We start from the raw sequence: 15,339 nt of genomic DNA, 5'->3' as shown, positions 1-15,339 counted from the left end.
ATACGCCATGATTTTCTTTTTATTTAATGTTTTTCTTTAATTTCCTTAAAATTGTTTTAATCAGAAATTTTAAAATTAATTATTTGTTAGTATATTCATTGTCCGAACAGTATCTATATAAACTTCACCTTATATATATTATATAAATACTTAATATCAACATTTTTTTCCTTTTAATTTTTATTATAAATTTATTACAATACTTAAAAATCACATAATAATCGTCTTTTTTTTCAACTTTCATTTTATATTTAAAGGTCTTATTTCTGTAATTATTTGTGTTTTCTAAAGAAAAGAAAACTGAGAAGTAGGTACATAAGGAAATTCGTATTAAATAAATATATATAAAAATTGTAATAAAAAAAAGAACACAAACTATAAACAAAAACCTATTTAAGAATATAATATTACATTTTTTTTCTTTTGAATTCATTTTTCTTTACACTCAAGTCCTAACAACATATAATAATTTTTTATTTAGATCAAAAATATATATTTCGATTTATTACCTATTTAATTTTTTATCGCAATGGAAGTGAATATATGGAGAAAGAAAAAAAATTATTGATTTAAAGTGTGACGTATTTTTCTTTTCTCTTAAAGTAGGAAAAAATAATTGGAATTTAGAGAAAAAAATATAAAGAATAGAGAATTAAAAACTAAACTTGATATCTTTCATATGATAAGTTGATAAGCAAGATTTCCTGTACTTTTTTTTTTAAATTTTTGCTAATCATGACCGAATTGAGCTTAAGTTTCCATCCAACTACTACAGAGATGGTCTTATCAGGTTGTTATTTGTCCTAATTTTTCATCACAAGCCAAATTAGCTGTACTTAAATGAGGTGATTTATATTTAATCAGAGTATTCCTTATGAGTGATATTATGTGTTCTTTTGGTTTTATATATCATCCCTGAATGTAAACGCTAACTTATTCCTGAATCATGTTACAGAGTCAATTCCCACCCACTTTCCTTTAATAATTAGGGTAATTATAGTAAGTGACCAGAGCGGGGCTTGTGACTTGTGGCCTTAGTCTTCCCTAATTCTTTACGCCAGATCCCCAAAAGTCCCAAATAAGTTGGAAGAGTCCTAACTGTTTTATCTAAAAAATTACACAGTGATTCATAGGCATGTGTTCCTATCCATTACTTTTTTTTATGAGAGAGAGAGAGAGAGAGAGAGAGAGAGAGAGAGAGAGAAAGAGAAAGAAAGAAAGAAAGACAGAACAAGGGTCTTCTGTTGATCGCTTCTAAAAAGCCAACCAAGATTTCACACATGAACCAGGACATACTGGATTGAAAGAGCTTCAGTAAAATTGATTCAACATCAAATCTGCGCTCGTGGTTAACAAAAAAGTGGTGTATTTTACACTAGGAGTAAAGTTTTATAATCTCAGCACACCTCAATCCAAACTTATCTTAATAGGGACGAAATTTCGTGCACATCCCGCAAATTCTTTTGTTAACTTTTTGGTCTACGTGAAATCTGTCTCGTTCCTACAGCCCTCAGTTCCCCCTCAGTTCCATTATTCTTAAATGTTTATTTCCTGTATGATTGTGACCGAAAGGATCAGAATCACAGAGCTAAGTCGAGGGAATTCTTAACCAAATTGTCTCTTTTTGCCTTCTAACCGTCACATCAAGGTACCACACATTCAAAGTAGTAGAGCTTTACGTTATCCCTCTGAGGACGGTCTTACATATTCACCCTCAAAATTAGAGTTCCAACAAGACAGCCTGCTCAAAACCTTCAGCACAGCCTGACTGTTAAAATATGTCATCACTCATCATCCATTTAAAAATCCCCCTGCCACAGTCCACCAATCAGCACCATACAATGATCACATGCTTGGAAAACACTAGTATAACTCCACGAGCTTTTTTGATTAAACTTCGATAAGAAGCCCAAAATTCATGGTCTTTAAAGATCCTCCACTCTCTGGGGATTCCTTTCACTTCACAGAATAATAAAACCTCCCTTGTACAGGATGGGTGAGCATATGTAAAGTAATACCTACTTTTCGGGCAACATTATTGGCCAACTACCAACTAGGGATATCGTGGATGGTGGAGACTAACGAACGTACTTAACTATGAATTTCTCATATTAACCATAAGATAAAATTCAAAGTCTAGCCCGGGAATCGAACCCAAAATGATCAAAAGCCTTTCTCTGCTGATCAACCTACTGATGAACCAATCCTTGAGTGGTTAAAAAAATATGAACAAAAAAAATTAATAGAACAATAATAATACTAAAAAAAAAAGCAAGAAAGCTGCGACAAAATTAATAATCTATTAAAAGAAAATCTAATAATTAAAACAGAATTTTAATTAATTTTACGTTATTTAAGTTTCCATAACTTCTTTTTGAAGTAAATCGTTGATTATTTACAGGATAAAATGGTAGGAAAATGCATTTTTTTTCTAAAAATAAAAGAAAACAAAAAAAACTCCTCTCACTATTTCTTTAAAATAATAATCTTTTTTTAAAAATTAATTTGTTAAAAAAGTTGTTAAATTTGTTAAAATCTTATTTTAAATTAATAACAGTATATCTGCCCTAATTAATTTTAATGTTTGTTTCTTTTGAATTGATTTTTTTTTTTTTAAGTATTTTATCTTTTTTTTTTTATAGTTTATTTATTATATATTTTGTTTCTGATTAATAATCTAGATTAATATCAGACATAATATGTATATATAAATTAATTTTTTTGTTTAATCTAGTTTAATTATTTGTTTTTTAATAAGTTACACATGAAATATACCTTCTTTTTTTTTTTCTTCATTAATCATCAATTTAAATACATCAAATTACTTATTAATTTAATTATTTAAATTAATTGTTTTACCACAGTGATTAATTTTTTAAATTAATAATACACATAAAAGGTTAAAATTTGAGCGGCTTTGACCTAGTTTTTACTTTTATTTTATTTTTTTTAAAATAATATTCGCTCTCTAAAATGGTCAAAGCTTGTAAAAAACAAAAAGAGTTTAATTTAAATGATTATTTTTTTTTTTTCAATTTTATTAGTTTCATTATTATTAATGACTATATACATATAATCATTTATATAAATAAAAAAATGACTATATCGACACACATTTCTTTCTTTAGTCGCACTTTGGCACAAGTCTTTCAATGATTATTTTAAAACAAAAAAAAGGGAGAAAAAAAATTATTATTTTTTAACATCGCATTTTTTTTTTGACTACAATTCTAAAATTATTCAATAAAAACGAGGAAAAATTAGAAGAAGAAAAAGTTTATTTTTCCAATACAATGTTTTTTCATTTTCTAAGAGAAAACAAAAATAAATCAATTCCTCTCACATTAATTAAAAACATCCTTCGCGATTTGATTTCTCAAATTTGTATTTTAAAAATTATTTTGGAGGAAAGGGAACACCATTTTTAGTTTTATTAGTATCAATTTTTTGATTTTAAATTAATTTTCGACGTTTTAATAAAAATGCTTAACATTTTTTTATTTTTTTAATTTTCAAATTCATCGTCACTTCGCGATCACAGTCTTTAATTTTTTGACACAATTTGATTTTATAAGATTTTTTTTTTTTTTTTAAATTATTAATTGAGGTAAATATTAATTAGATTTTTTTTTTATTACTTTTTGTTTTTAAAGCAATAAAATAAAATTATACATAAAATTTTTTTAAGAGAGAGTGAAAAACAAAATTTTCAAGAAGTTGAGAGAGATTTTTCATGATAATTTACAGCCTACACTAAAATTTTTAAGAAAGATTGATTATTAGGGGTTTTTCTTTAAGATATTTTTCTTTTTTTCTCAATTAGTTGGAAAGTGGGGTAGAGGGGAGGTTGGAATTTAGGAGTTACTTTTATTTATTATTATTATTTTTTTTTTAAAGGAGTTGAAGGGGTTTGATAATATTATTTATATATATATATATATGTATATATTTACACAAAATAGGCCACCTCTCGCCGTAAGGAGAGGGGTGTATGTATTTGTATTTATATGGTTATTATTTATATTATATTAAGTACTTTTGTTACAACTATAAAGTAATTATGATAAAAAAAAGAACTGAAGTGTTTAAAAATAAATAATTCAATCAAAATAATAAATAATAAATGGTTTTGAGAGGAAGATGGTCTGTGTTATTTTAAACTATTAGTATTATAATTATTATTTATTAGTTTTTTGTTTTTTTTTGGTGTTGTCTATAATAATATTTTTTCTTTTTCCTTTTTTTTTGTTTTCTATTTTGTTTTTTGTTTTTTATAATAATTTATGTAGGCCTCCATTTTTTTTTTTTGGTTAAATAAATCTCAGATTCTACTTGTGCTCGGCTTGAGCTGTTCGCCGTCCCAAGGTCCGGGTTTCACCAGCTCCGCCAGACTGATGGCTGTTAGATTTCGACTTCCGCGGCAGTGTCATCGTATCACTAATGTCTCTTGGTTTCCAAACTGGCGAGCCTGGAACATATTTTTTAATTTTTTTTTTTTTTTTTTTCGAGAGAGAGTTTGAGAGTGAGTAAAGTAATTTTTTCTTTTTCTTTCTTTTAATTATGGTGGTTTTATTACAGAATAAAAAACATGGCAAAACACACATAAGGTGAAATAAAGGGTGGTGTAGTGTCATTTTTTTCGTGAAGGGAAAACAGCATAAAATAGGGTGGTTTTTTTTTTGGAGTGCACGCTGCAGTTTTCAGGAAACCAAAAGACATGTTTTTAATTTCTTTTTTTAAGTGTAAAAAAAAATTAGGCCCATATTTTTATGAAATATTTTAAACTTTTTTTGGTAAAAAGAAGTAAGGCCATTTGTGCATGCAAAATAAATAAAAAAAAGTAAATAAATGTCTGTATCATTGATAAAAAAAAAAAACACATACAATTACGTCATTCATTCCTCAAACCAACTTCCTCACACCTGCCTTTCATTCTATCTCTTTCTTAACTCACTCCCTCCTTGTTTTTAAAATAAAAAAAGAAAAAAAAAGAAGATTCAAAAAAGAATAAGTAGAAAAAAAAAGAAGGAAAAGAAACATTTCATCCTAATTTTCAGATGAGCGTCGTAGCCTCGCCACAGCAAGACTAGAAGCTCATCTCAAGCGAGTGTCATTTGGCCAGTCGGGGTTGATTGCAGTGTACGCAGATGTTACCTAGATCGGCTGCTGCAGGCGGCTGGTAGTTGGCCGGCTGTTGACTGGACTGTATAAGACGCGCCTGAGAGCCTGTAGATCCAGCCGACAATGTGGACGTGGTGCTCAACGTCAGATGGTTTGGTGTTCGTCCAAGACCGCCTCCACCGCCGCTGCCACCACCACCACCACCTCCACCGCCTTTACTACTACTACTTCCGCTTCCAATGCCAATCGACCTTTCAGCACGGCAAACGCTTTCCTCTTCACCTTCCGACTTGGTCCCAGGATCAAAGTCGCTACGATGCTTTTCACCACAATCATCTGGAAAGAAAAAAAAAAAAAAAAAATTACAAAAACATAAAAAGTTATTTGTATACGTATTTCTTGAGTTTATTTTTGTTTATTCAATTTTTATGGATATAAAATCTAAATGAGATTCTGAAAAAGTAATCATTGTCTTTGGTATATTTTATTTTTTTATATTTCGTAACGTTTCGGCCTGTTAACAGCTTTCTTCAGGTCTGAAAATTTACATTAAAAGATATTGTAACAATTGTTTTTAGTGAGATTCACGCCGCTGGCCCCGCGAAATATCTTTCTTCAAGGAATTATGAAGGAACCAATGATCTGAAGTTCCAACAAGGTTCCTCCACTAGGCGGCATCATCGCACACGATATAATGCCAATAAAATTTCTCGTACTTAAGACTGTGGTCTTGTAATCTCTCCGACAATGAGAGTATTGTTTTGGAGAAGTATTGCCAGAGTATTATCACTGGGTAACTTCGCCACTCTTAACATTTCCATTCCACTCTAACTTTTCTAAATGCAAATATAATAAAATCAAGGATAGCGAACACTGTGACTAGTTTTTATCTGAATCTTATATAGATTTACATCCAAAACAAGAACATAAAAAGTTATTTATTTGAACAAGTGATTAAAGCTTTTTTTAAAAAAATTCTTTCGTTCAATTACCATACTAGATACACTCGTGTATCAAGATGAACTTGAATATCAAAAATAATTGACTAAATAATTACATATCAGTTTTCTTTTGCTTGATCTCACTGACGCTAAGGAAAGTATTTGCGTACGTTCAACATTTCATAACAAGCTTTCAAAGTAATATCCGTTTTTTGTTTCACTGAGTACGAAAAATTAGTTTTTAGTAAATTGTCCCCCTCAATTTAAGCATGTGCGTGTTTGTCTTTGAGTGAGAAAACACCTCAAAATAAGAAATCGTAAGAAAATCAAATATTATATTTTGATTGGGTAGCAAAAAACAAATTCCTTAGCCGGAAGTGGCTATTAACAGATGGGATTAACTTTGTTTTATACTTTATACGCTGCAAGAATGATAAAACGATTTGGTCAAGGAATCGTTTACTTTGCCTGCATTTCAAATCTTTAATAGGCTTCCATTGCCAAGTTTTTTTTATGTCCAGAAAGAGAAATGGAATTCCCTACCACATCCAAGGAAATAGTTATTTTTTCAACTAACTTTAGAGTTCTATATAGATCTATACACTATCTCTATGCCCTACAACACTAAGGTGTAAGCTGTACTTCAACTAATTGTAAAGGCCAAAGAAAAGACAGATATTTCACTCAGGATATTTAAAAAAGGTTTTCCCAGAACATAGTGACTTAAATTTTTACTAACTGTAAATTTTCTATTATTTTCTCTTCAAAATCAATATGATTGATTAAACATCTTTCTCTTGTAGAGGTAAGGAAGGGTAAAAACGAGCTACAGACTCCCAACAATGGAAATATATATTCAGGTGATTCTCTTTTAACAAACCAATCACAATATCGAATTTGAATTCTCCTATTTTGCTTAACGACCATTGTCCAGAAGCATTTAGTGTATAACTTCTCGAGAAAAATAGGAAAGATCTAGCATAATATGATAATTAAGTGACAGTAAAATGCAATACATACACTTACCAACAGCGTCTGACACTGTTTTGCTTCGGGACCGGAAACCAGTACTTGCCGGAGGCTGGGGTCCTTCCACTGATGATTCCCTCGACATCCCGCCGAGATTATCATAATCAATGTTACCAGCTGAATGACGTTGTGGCCCTTTTGGTGGCTTCTTGGCTTTGCCCAATGTCTGCGAACCTTGCATGATAACAGCTCCACTAGCTGTCGTTGTTTTCTGACTGTGCGACTGACCTTCACCACTTGTGCTTGCACTTTTCTGGCCGCCTAAGATTAAAAAAAATATCTTTATGCACAATTAATAAGTTTAAATTAATTTTTTAAATTATATCGTTTCTTTGAATACTAGTTGAACTAAATCACAATTGCCTACCATTCAAAGAATCAAAAAATTAAGGAAGGAAAACAAAAGTTACCAGGTTGATTAGATCTCCCAAGCGTTGATGTACCGGAGAACTGACTTCCGCTTCCAGAGCTAGCAGGTTTAGTAGCTGGTATACTCATATTTCTTACGCTTTCTCTTATAATCTGGCGAATCGTCTTTAAAAATGCATTTCTAAAATCTGATGTGCTATTAAACAAAAAGAAGAAACAAAAAAGAACAATGAACAATTAATTAATTCCACAGTAACATTCTTTTTTCTTTTTTGAGATTTTTGGGATGGTTTCAATTTTTTACAGAGCAATCAAGTAAGATTAGCAATAAAATTTGGATTTCAACAACAAGCTGATTTGCACTCCAAGTTAATTCAAGCTATATTAGACAAATCAGGTATACTAAGCAAGCTTGATGATATTTCTCTTGGAAGTAGTCCATTACCAAGAAATGTTGGTCTAAGAAGTTTACTAAGTAGTTGCCTAGAATTGATAACATTCATGACTTAAGACGTAATAACTGAACAATTGCTGTTTCCAGACAGCATCATAGAGTTTAAAAGCAAGATGTGTTAGATCGAAAAGTATCAATAATTACCAGAAGAAACTAGTCTCAAACGATCAACATAAAACTACTTACACCAGGTTATCGTGAAAATTCTAGAAAGTAATGAGAACGTATGTAGTTAAAGGTAACCACTTTCTGTTCCAATTAACCATTTCCCTTCCTAAATATTCAGAAAAAGAAAGAGAGATACAGGAGATATTTCCTTTCAACTCCTGGTAATTACCTAGTTCCAGATAGGGTGGGATGTCTGCAGTTGGAATTAAAAAATTTCCTGCTGCTAAACTTGCCAAAGCTCCCCAGATAATCTGAGGTTGGATCTCCCCAAATTTAGGAAACCAGGATATCAGCTACGTGTTGTTTTTTGTACCCTTTCCCGCCACGCAACGCTACTGCGAAATATTTCAATAGTGGCATCCCAAATTGGTGGGTTCTACGGATAGTAAACATTCTTCTAACACTGGAAATCAGACTCGCTCTATAAGCAAGTTGAAGGGATCGAAAAATCGACAGACTGGTTCTGTCCACTACTTGTCCACAAATATCTACCTCCTAACAAGTCAAGACTTGGTCAGACCCAGTGTTTTGAAAAAAGAGGAATTTTATCGCTGACCAGAAATTAAAATATTAATAAAATGACTAAAAAATTGGGATTTAAAATACTTTTTTGAACAATTTATACTCACCTATTCGAAAGAACGTAAACTTTTTCCGAACGTCTTTGAAGTTGATTTCTTAAATGAATTAATTCCCATAAGAAGTGCGATTCCATGTCCTTGGCAGAGCTAGCTCGGACTTGGACTTCAGTCACTGGTATTAATACTTGATACCTAATAATTTCTACCTCGTTTTCTTTTCCTTTACTGGCAACACTCTAAAACAAAATTAAAAAATACAAAATATAATTTTATGCAAGGAATGATTAGTTGAATTAGTCAAATAATGGAAGCATATTCAAGTTTAGACCTGACAAGATTGTAACATGTGCAATTCAGGCCTATGATATCCCGATTATGCCTAAACATAAACCCCATAGATTTAGCTCGTTCTTACACTATTCATTAATATGCTCTTTGAATTGGAGTTCCTGGTCCATGAGCACTCCAAGTTCCCTTACTAACACTAATCTATAAAGGAGATTTAAAGTATAAGAGATTTAAAGCGCATTTCTTTATGTTTAGATCCAATTAATCACTTTCGTTCTTTTTATTACTTTGTATGTCCATCACTGGTACCAGACAAAAAACGTTCCAAAATAAGCCAGCAGGATTATCTTTAAACATAAGTGTTCTTTTAACAATCATTTATTTTATTAAACCAATACGTACCATTAATTTTTTCTTCTGACGAACTCTCTCCTTGCAAAGGAATACCACAGCAGATTTGAAAACAAAGCACATAGCATGCAGTTCTAAACCTTTTTTAATTTTGCCTAAGAAGTCGGATATGTTCAACCATTCAACACCTCCATAGTACAGCAGATCACCAGGACTCAAGTCAATTGGCTGTTAACAAAAAAAAAACAAAAAAAGAAGAAGATTGTTTAAGATTAATCAACAATTTATCATATTTCGAGATGTATGTTATTTTTTAGATTTCTCCTAACAAGAAAAGATTGGTATCAAATAATGCATAAAGTGATATTTTTGTCCATAATTATTGATAATTCTGATTTCGCGTTCTTTCTTTCTCTAGGCTAGGAATGAGTTTTCAAAAGAATGAACTCTTCAGATTGTGTGGATTCTTGCAATTTTTCTCATCAACTGTTCTCATTAACCAGGTTTTTACTGGCTTGATGGATTCTTAAATGCGTAGAAATTTATTTGTAACATCTACAGAAATTTATCTGAGAATAAATATTTTCCTAAATTCCACGATTGAAGAACATCATTTGTAACAGAAATGTTAAATTTTCTGAAACTTATTGTACTAGGACTTTCCGACAAAAATAAATCGTGCTAGTTTGTAAAGTATTTCTAATCAAAAATGATTATTAATGTTTCATGCTAAAAAAACAGTAAGTTCTTTTACCTGTTTACAAGATTTCTGATGCTGTCTGTAAAGATGATCGAATATTGCACCATATTCTTCATGGATCCTTTGCATTTCATTTATATGTTCAGCAACTTTTTCCATTCCCTTAAGAGCCTCTGGAAGAATCAAAATAAATAAGTAAGTGAGATCTAACACTATCAGCGAGAGAATATGAGAATTTTCAAACAAGAAACGTATTTCTTTAGCTTCTTTAATTTAGCACTAGAAAAATATCTTTAAGAGAATTACAATGTAAAAACAATGAAGGTAACGAAGAGGGTAAACGTCTGCTAAATATGGCACAAGCCCTCTGAGCGAGATAATGAATGCGGTCTCTCTAATTAGTGCTCAGAAATCATGAGCAATCCTGGAGGACGCTCCAAGGGCTGACGTCGGCCGAGAATTGGAGTAGGTATCAAATACCTTTTTAGGACAAATTAACCAGACAGAACAGGATAGATTGATACTTCTGAAGAACTGCGACGCTAAAAAAATCGGAAATTAGATGCCAAGGTACTTACTAGATGCAGAGGGGCAAAATATCTTCCATGGAGGATTCCTTCTTAGAGAAATAGATTTAGAAAAAGTGCTCTAGGATTTTTGGTGATGCTTTTATGAAGTTTCATCGCCTCATGAGAAATCCAGACTTTAATTTATTATGTCTCAGAATTTATGGCTATGAAACCTGATTAATTAAGAATTGTCATGATCGACTCTGAAGTGGACAGAAACGGTGAAGAGCGTCATAAGCCTCTGTTAACCATTTAAGGATGTAGAAATCACTAAGAAAATTTAAAGACGAGCGGTGCAAACAACTTGAGATGAATGGTAAGTGACTCTGTAATGAATTATGGTGAGTAAATTAGCGCTAGCTTGAAACTCGCAATCAGAGACCGATTGATCAACAAACCATTCAGCAGAGACTGATCTGGATAAGCCAAGATGCGAGATTAAAACACAAAATTAATAACTTAAAATAACTAACCGACTAGATGTAAATGTTGATCAGATTGTGGATCAGTTAGATTTCTAAGTTGTTGTAAAAGGAGTGGATATTTAAGTATTCTTTGTATTGGTTTAATCAGATATGATTCCAGTGTGGACGAATGTTGTTGCCGGGGATTTCTTGCCGATAGGAACTCTTGTAAAGCTTGATTACCTTCATCTTGAAAAAGTGTAAACAAAAAAAAAAAATTATTTAAATCATTTTAGATATATTAAATTAATTGCCAAAGTGAAAAAATAATAATACATACTTGGGTGGAGGACTTTTTGGGCCTTAGAATGGCTGGCACAGAACGAGCTGTACAGCTTGAAATGATTCACATAATAAAGGAAGGCACTTCCTACTGAGAACAATACATTCTGAAAAATGAATTAATAAACGGAAGTTATTACAAAATACGGTTATTATACAAATTACCAAAAAGGCTGTTTCCCTTTACGTAGCAGCCTCTATTTTTTTGAGTTACACTTTTTTTGGATTCAGTTTACACAGGAAAAAGCACATTTTGCGATCCCCTAAGCAAGATTTTTTTTTGTTGCGCAAGGACATTTTGTATGTGTACATACCGAAAAGATACCTTAAAACGAAACAATAAAAAAATAATTTTTGGTTTGATTATCGTATCGAATCAAAATTTTGTTAATTGACTTTTTTTTTCTTCATTAACAAATTTATGCGGCATCATAGCTTCATAGATGCGCACCTATAGGGCCCATCCCTTCTATTTGAACGTTTCTACCAAAGAGAATTAATTTTTACGGGAGTTTTTAAAGAAAAGTAATAATTATTATAAAGTAAATAACCTTAAACTGATTCGGATGTTCAAATTTATTGAAATCCGGCTCCATTTCAAGCGCTTCCTCTAAATTCTGTAGGAACTGACGCTGGAATGATACAATTTCTTGGATATTGCCAAAGAGAGCGCCTATTTCAGCTTGCGAGAGGAATGTCTCTTTCTTCAATGGCTCCAGATAATTTTCAAGAAGGTTATTTAGATGCTAAAAAATAGAGAATAAAATATAAAAGAAAAGTATAAATTCATCAGAATTACGTGTTTGACAGTCTTTATTTTGCAATTATTGTTAAAATTCACAATCTGTCACCTCTAATCAATAAGTAAATCTGAGAAACAGGAAAACCTTATGAAAAATAGATTAGTCTTAGTTTGCTACATACGTATGTCTGAATATATTGTACAAATTATAAAATTCTAAGATTTTTGGTCCGGATTGGCTGGCAAACAATAAAAATAAAGGACTGATGAATTAATTGGTTTGATTGGACATTGTAACAATACCCGTTGTTGTAATTGGCTTTGGCAAAGAAGCACAATTTTCTATTTTACTCAATTTTCATCAGTACTATTAGTCGATATGATGATACTATGACTTTTCTGAAAACTTTTCCTGATTTGTCATGAATTTGTTTAATTTTATAACAAAAAAAGTATTACTTACTTTGACATATGTTCTTTCGGTATCAATTAATTCTAAGACAACTTTTCTGATTTTCTCAGCATCCGTTAGTTGTCTACTCGGAGTTAAAGCAGTTTGTGAGCTGACCACACTTCCGGTTGGACTAGATTTACGTGTTTCTACAGGAGATCTACAGAAACCAGTCACCTGTTCCGCTGACTAAAATTAAATGCAAAAATTTAAATCAAATTAACTGTTCATAAAGTGAAAACTAATGGAAGTTTACAAAGAAAATATTACTCACCTTTAACAGATTTTCAATTTCAAAAGAATTAGCACGAGACGCTTGTTTAGTTTGTGGCTCACTTCCGGTCGGAGCCGGTGATCCTCCGTCCAATTCATTGCCTCCAGTATATAGTTCTTTGCCTGTTGTTGGACAACACAATAGATTACACACCCTATCTATTATATGACACATATTTTTGTATCATAACTCATTAGAAAGACATGATACGACACTATAAACACTATTAAAGTGCAAAACTATGTGACCATGCATAATAATATAGACAAAGGTAAGGCACCACACATACGACAGACACAACGATAGCACCGCTATTTCTTATCAGCTAAAAAGGTATATACGGCAATGCGTGACCTTGTTTTTATACTTTAGTCATTAATAGTGTTACGTTATATTAAGAAAACTGGTATTTTAAAATAATTACTAGCCGAGAATGAAATATTGAAGAGTTAACTAATATAATAAGAAAATGTAGTACGTGTATTAATTACTAAACAAAAAAAAACTTTAATTTAATTTTTTGTTTCCTTTCATGAGTAGAAAAGAAGTCTGTAAATTAGGACGTAAAAGTCTGTAAAAAGTAGAAATCGGAAAGCTAGTTGAGACAAGGAAAGAATATTTCTTTTTACAGTCCTTTTTAGACCGGAAATCGAAGGGCCGCTGTACCATAAAACAGACTCATCAAAAAAGGAACCTCTTGGATTGAGAGATAGGTGAGGCTACTACCTTACTTAGTTCCAGTGGGCACGGGGGTTTCTAGGTTGTATCTCCATGGACTGGGCGACGGACGACCTAGGGCAGATCTGCTACAATGTGAAACCTCGTTAGGTAGAACATACTCGTATACTTGAAAGTTCTTAATTTATGTTAATCCCCAGGATTATTGCTATTTATATCATTCAGGTGGTAGGACCAACTAATTTACTAGAATGGCACTTCTAGAAGGAGCACCACCTTCTAGAAGTGCCATAAAATACTTTTTCTTGTGGAAATGATCCAAATAAATTTTTTTAGATCTACATCATAATAGGCCATCAATGTCGAAAGAGGTATTTTCAAGATTAGTTCCTTCCGGGTCCCTTGAGAGAAAAAAAAATGACTCCTCCAGTAACTTTTGAGCTGTTCACATTCACACTTCTAAAAACCACTCAATAAAGCACAAAACTTGTACTTCCTTTTAGAGCTTAATACGGAAAGTTTCGTAAGATAACAGTAGTACCTTATTCTAATAGTTCTTAATTTAAGAAAAAGTGAAAGTTAATGGAGTTTAAAATAATGATTTAGTGTTCATTTTTTAGAAGTGTGCAACATGATTACTTAAATAACTTATTGATTTATTGTTATTGGTTGTTTAAAAAACAAAAACACTAAAAAATAAACACAGTAATCATCCCGAGTTACCAATTCAAAGAGGGGTTTTAATTATATGTTTTTTTAAAAGACTTTTTTATCTTTTCGTAATTAACTTCATGGCCAATAGTGGACAAGTAAGACTGATTGTATTGATCGATTACGCAAATAGTTAAAGAGGTACAAGAACAGTGAAAGGTCCCATAGATAGAAAGAAATTAAGAGGCGGTCCTAATCACTGAATTATAAGGAGGAGGAAGTTCACCATTTCCCAAAAAAGGAGTTCTGGTTCGCTAGGATTTTTTTTTTGGGTGACGTTTGTTTGTTCGTTTTTTGTTTTTTACTTTCTCTGATATCTAGGAAGAGGAAGTAGTACGATACTCTGGAATCTCCGAAATGTGCGATGAGAAAACTAAAATATAGAATTTCATTAAGGTTATGTCGCTTCACTAAACCGCAAATAAATTTTATTTAAACGACTGTTTAAAAATAACTTTACCGATTTTCTTAAAAGTTAAAATATTAAGCGCAGAAAACGTTTTATTGTCAACGATTTTATTATCTGATAACATTTAGGGGTTCTTAAATGTTACCATGGAACTCCAAATTTATCGTAATTAAGTTAACATAAAATGCAAGTTTTTAATATAATGCATGAACAACGAGTTTAAATTTTCGTTATATTTCATGGCTGAAGAAAAACCAGCGGCAAGTAAAGGGCTACAAATCCGAAGCTCTACATCAGATAATCCCTACCCTCTGAACTTATTTTGGCTAGGGCCATTATAGCTCTTTGGACTGCAACAAATGTGTACTTTTTTGTGCATCTTTGGTGCCTGCATAAGAAGAACCAGCGGCAAGTAAAGGGCTACAAATCTGAAGCTCTACATCAGATAATCCTTAACCTCTGAAGTTATTTTGGCTAGGGCCATTATAGCTCTTTGGACTGCAACAAATGTGTACTATTTTTGTGCATCTTTGGTGCCTGCAACACTGCAGTAAGAAAAAAAAAATCAAGTAAAAAGTTGCTTCTCTAAAATCTAAAGGGGTGACAAAAAAAAATTCTCAAAATGTTCATTTAACTTGATTCAAACTCTAAATAGATGTTGCCTTAGATGTTGACGCGCCTCAAATCATTAAAAAAAAAATCACCTAATGAGCAGAGATTTAAAATAAATAATGTCTACGACTTACATTAATTTCAT

The 15,339-nt window shown here is 31.7% G+C and overlaps 1 protein-coding gene across 4 annotated transcripts in view; it reads right to left on the bottom strand.

Moving 5' to 3' along the window:
- Positions 1 to 1,168: 1,168 nt before the first annotated feature.
- Positions 1,169 to 15,339, bottom strand: part of sif (guanine nucleotide exchange factor still life) — a 487,274-nt gene continuing 473,103 nt past the window's right edge. For all 4 annotated transcript variants that reach the window (XM_074126178.1, XM_074126179.1, XM_074126180.1 and 1 more), the window contains 12 exons: positions 12,785 to 12,906; positions 12,523 to 12,699; positions 11,869 to 12,063; positions 11,316 to 11,424; positions 11,045 to 11,224; positions 10,057 to 10,175; positions 9,354 to 9,530; positions 8,712 to 8,899; positions 7,502 to 7,656; positions 7,083 to 7,352; positions 5,155 to 5,457; positions 1,169 to 4,468 (listed from right to left, as the gene is read on the bottom strand). In XM_074126178.1, the coding sequence (XP_073982279.1) occupies positions 4,329 to 4,468; positions 5,155 to 5,457; positions 7,083 to 7,352; positions 7,502 to 7,656; positions 8,712 to 8,899; positions 9,354 to 9,530; positions 10,057 to 10,175; positions 11,045 to 11,224; positions 11,316 to 11,424; positions 11,869 to 12,063; positions 12,523 to 12,699; positions 12,785 to 12,906 (2,135 nt within the window). In that variant the 3' untranslated portion in view covers positions 1,169 to 4,328. The remainder of the gene's footprint in view (positions 4,469 to 5,154; positions 5,458 to 7,082; positions 7,353 to 7,501; positions 7,657 to 8,711; positions 8,900 to 9,353; positions 9,531 to 10,056; positions 10,176 to 11,044; positions 11,225 to 11,315; positions 11,425 to 11,868; positions 12,064 to 12,522; positions 12,700 to 12,784; positions 12,907 to 15,339) is intronic.

The sequence above is a fragment of the Rhodnius prolixus genome, unplaced genomic scaffold, assembly GCF_049639745.1.
Source record: "Rhodnius prolixus isolate KJV_2025 unplaced genomic scaffold, Rpr scaffold_3, whole genome shotgun sequence".
NCBI classification, from domain to species: Eukaryota; Metazoa; Arthropoda; class Insecta; order Hemiptera; family Reduviidae; genus Rhodnius; species Rhodnius prolixus.
This window is presented reverse-complemented; position numbering and strand designations above follow the sequence as displayed.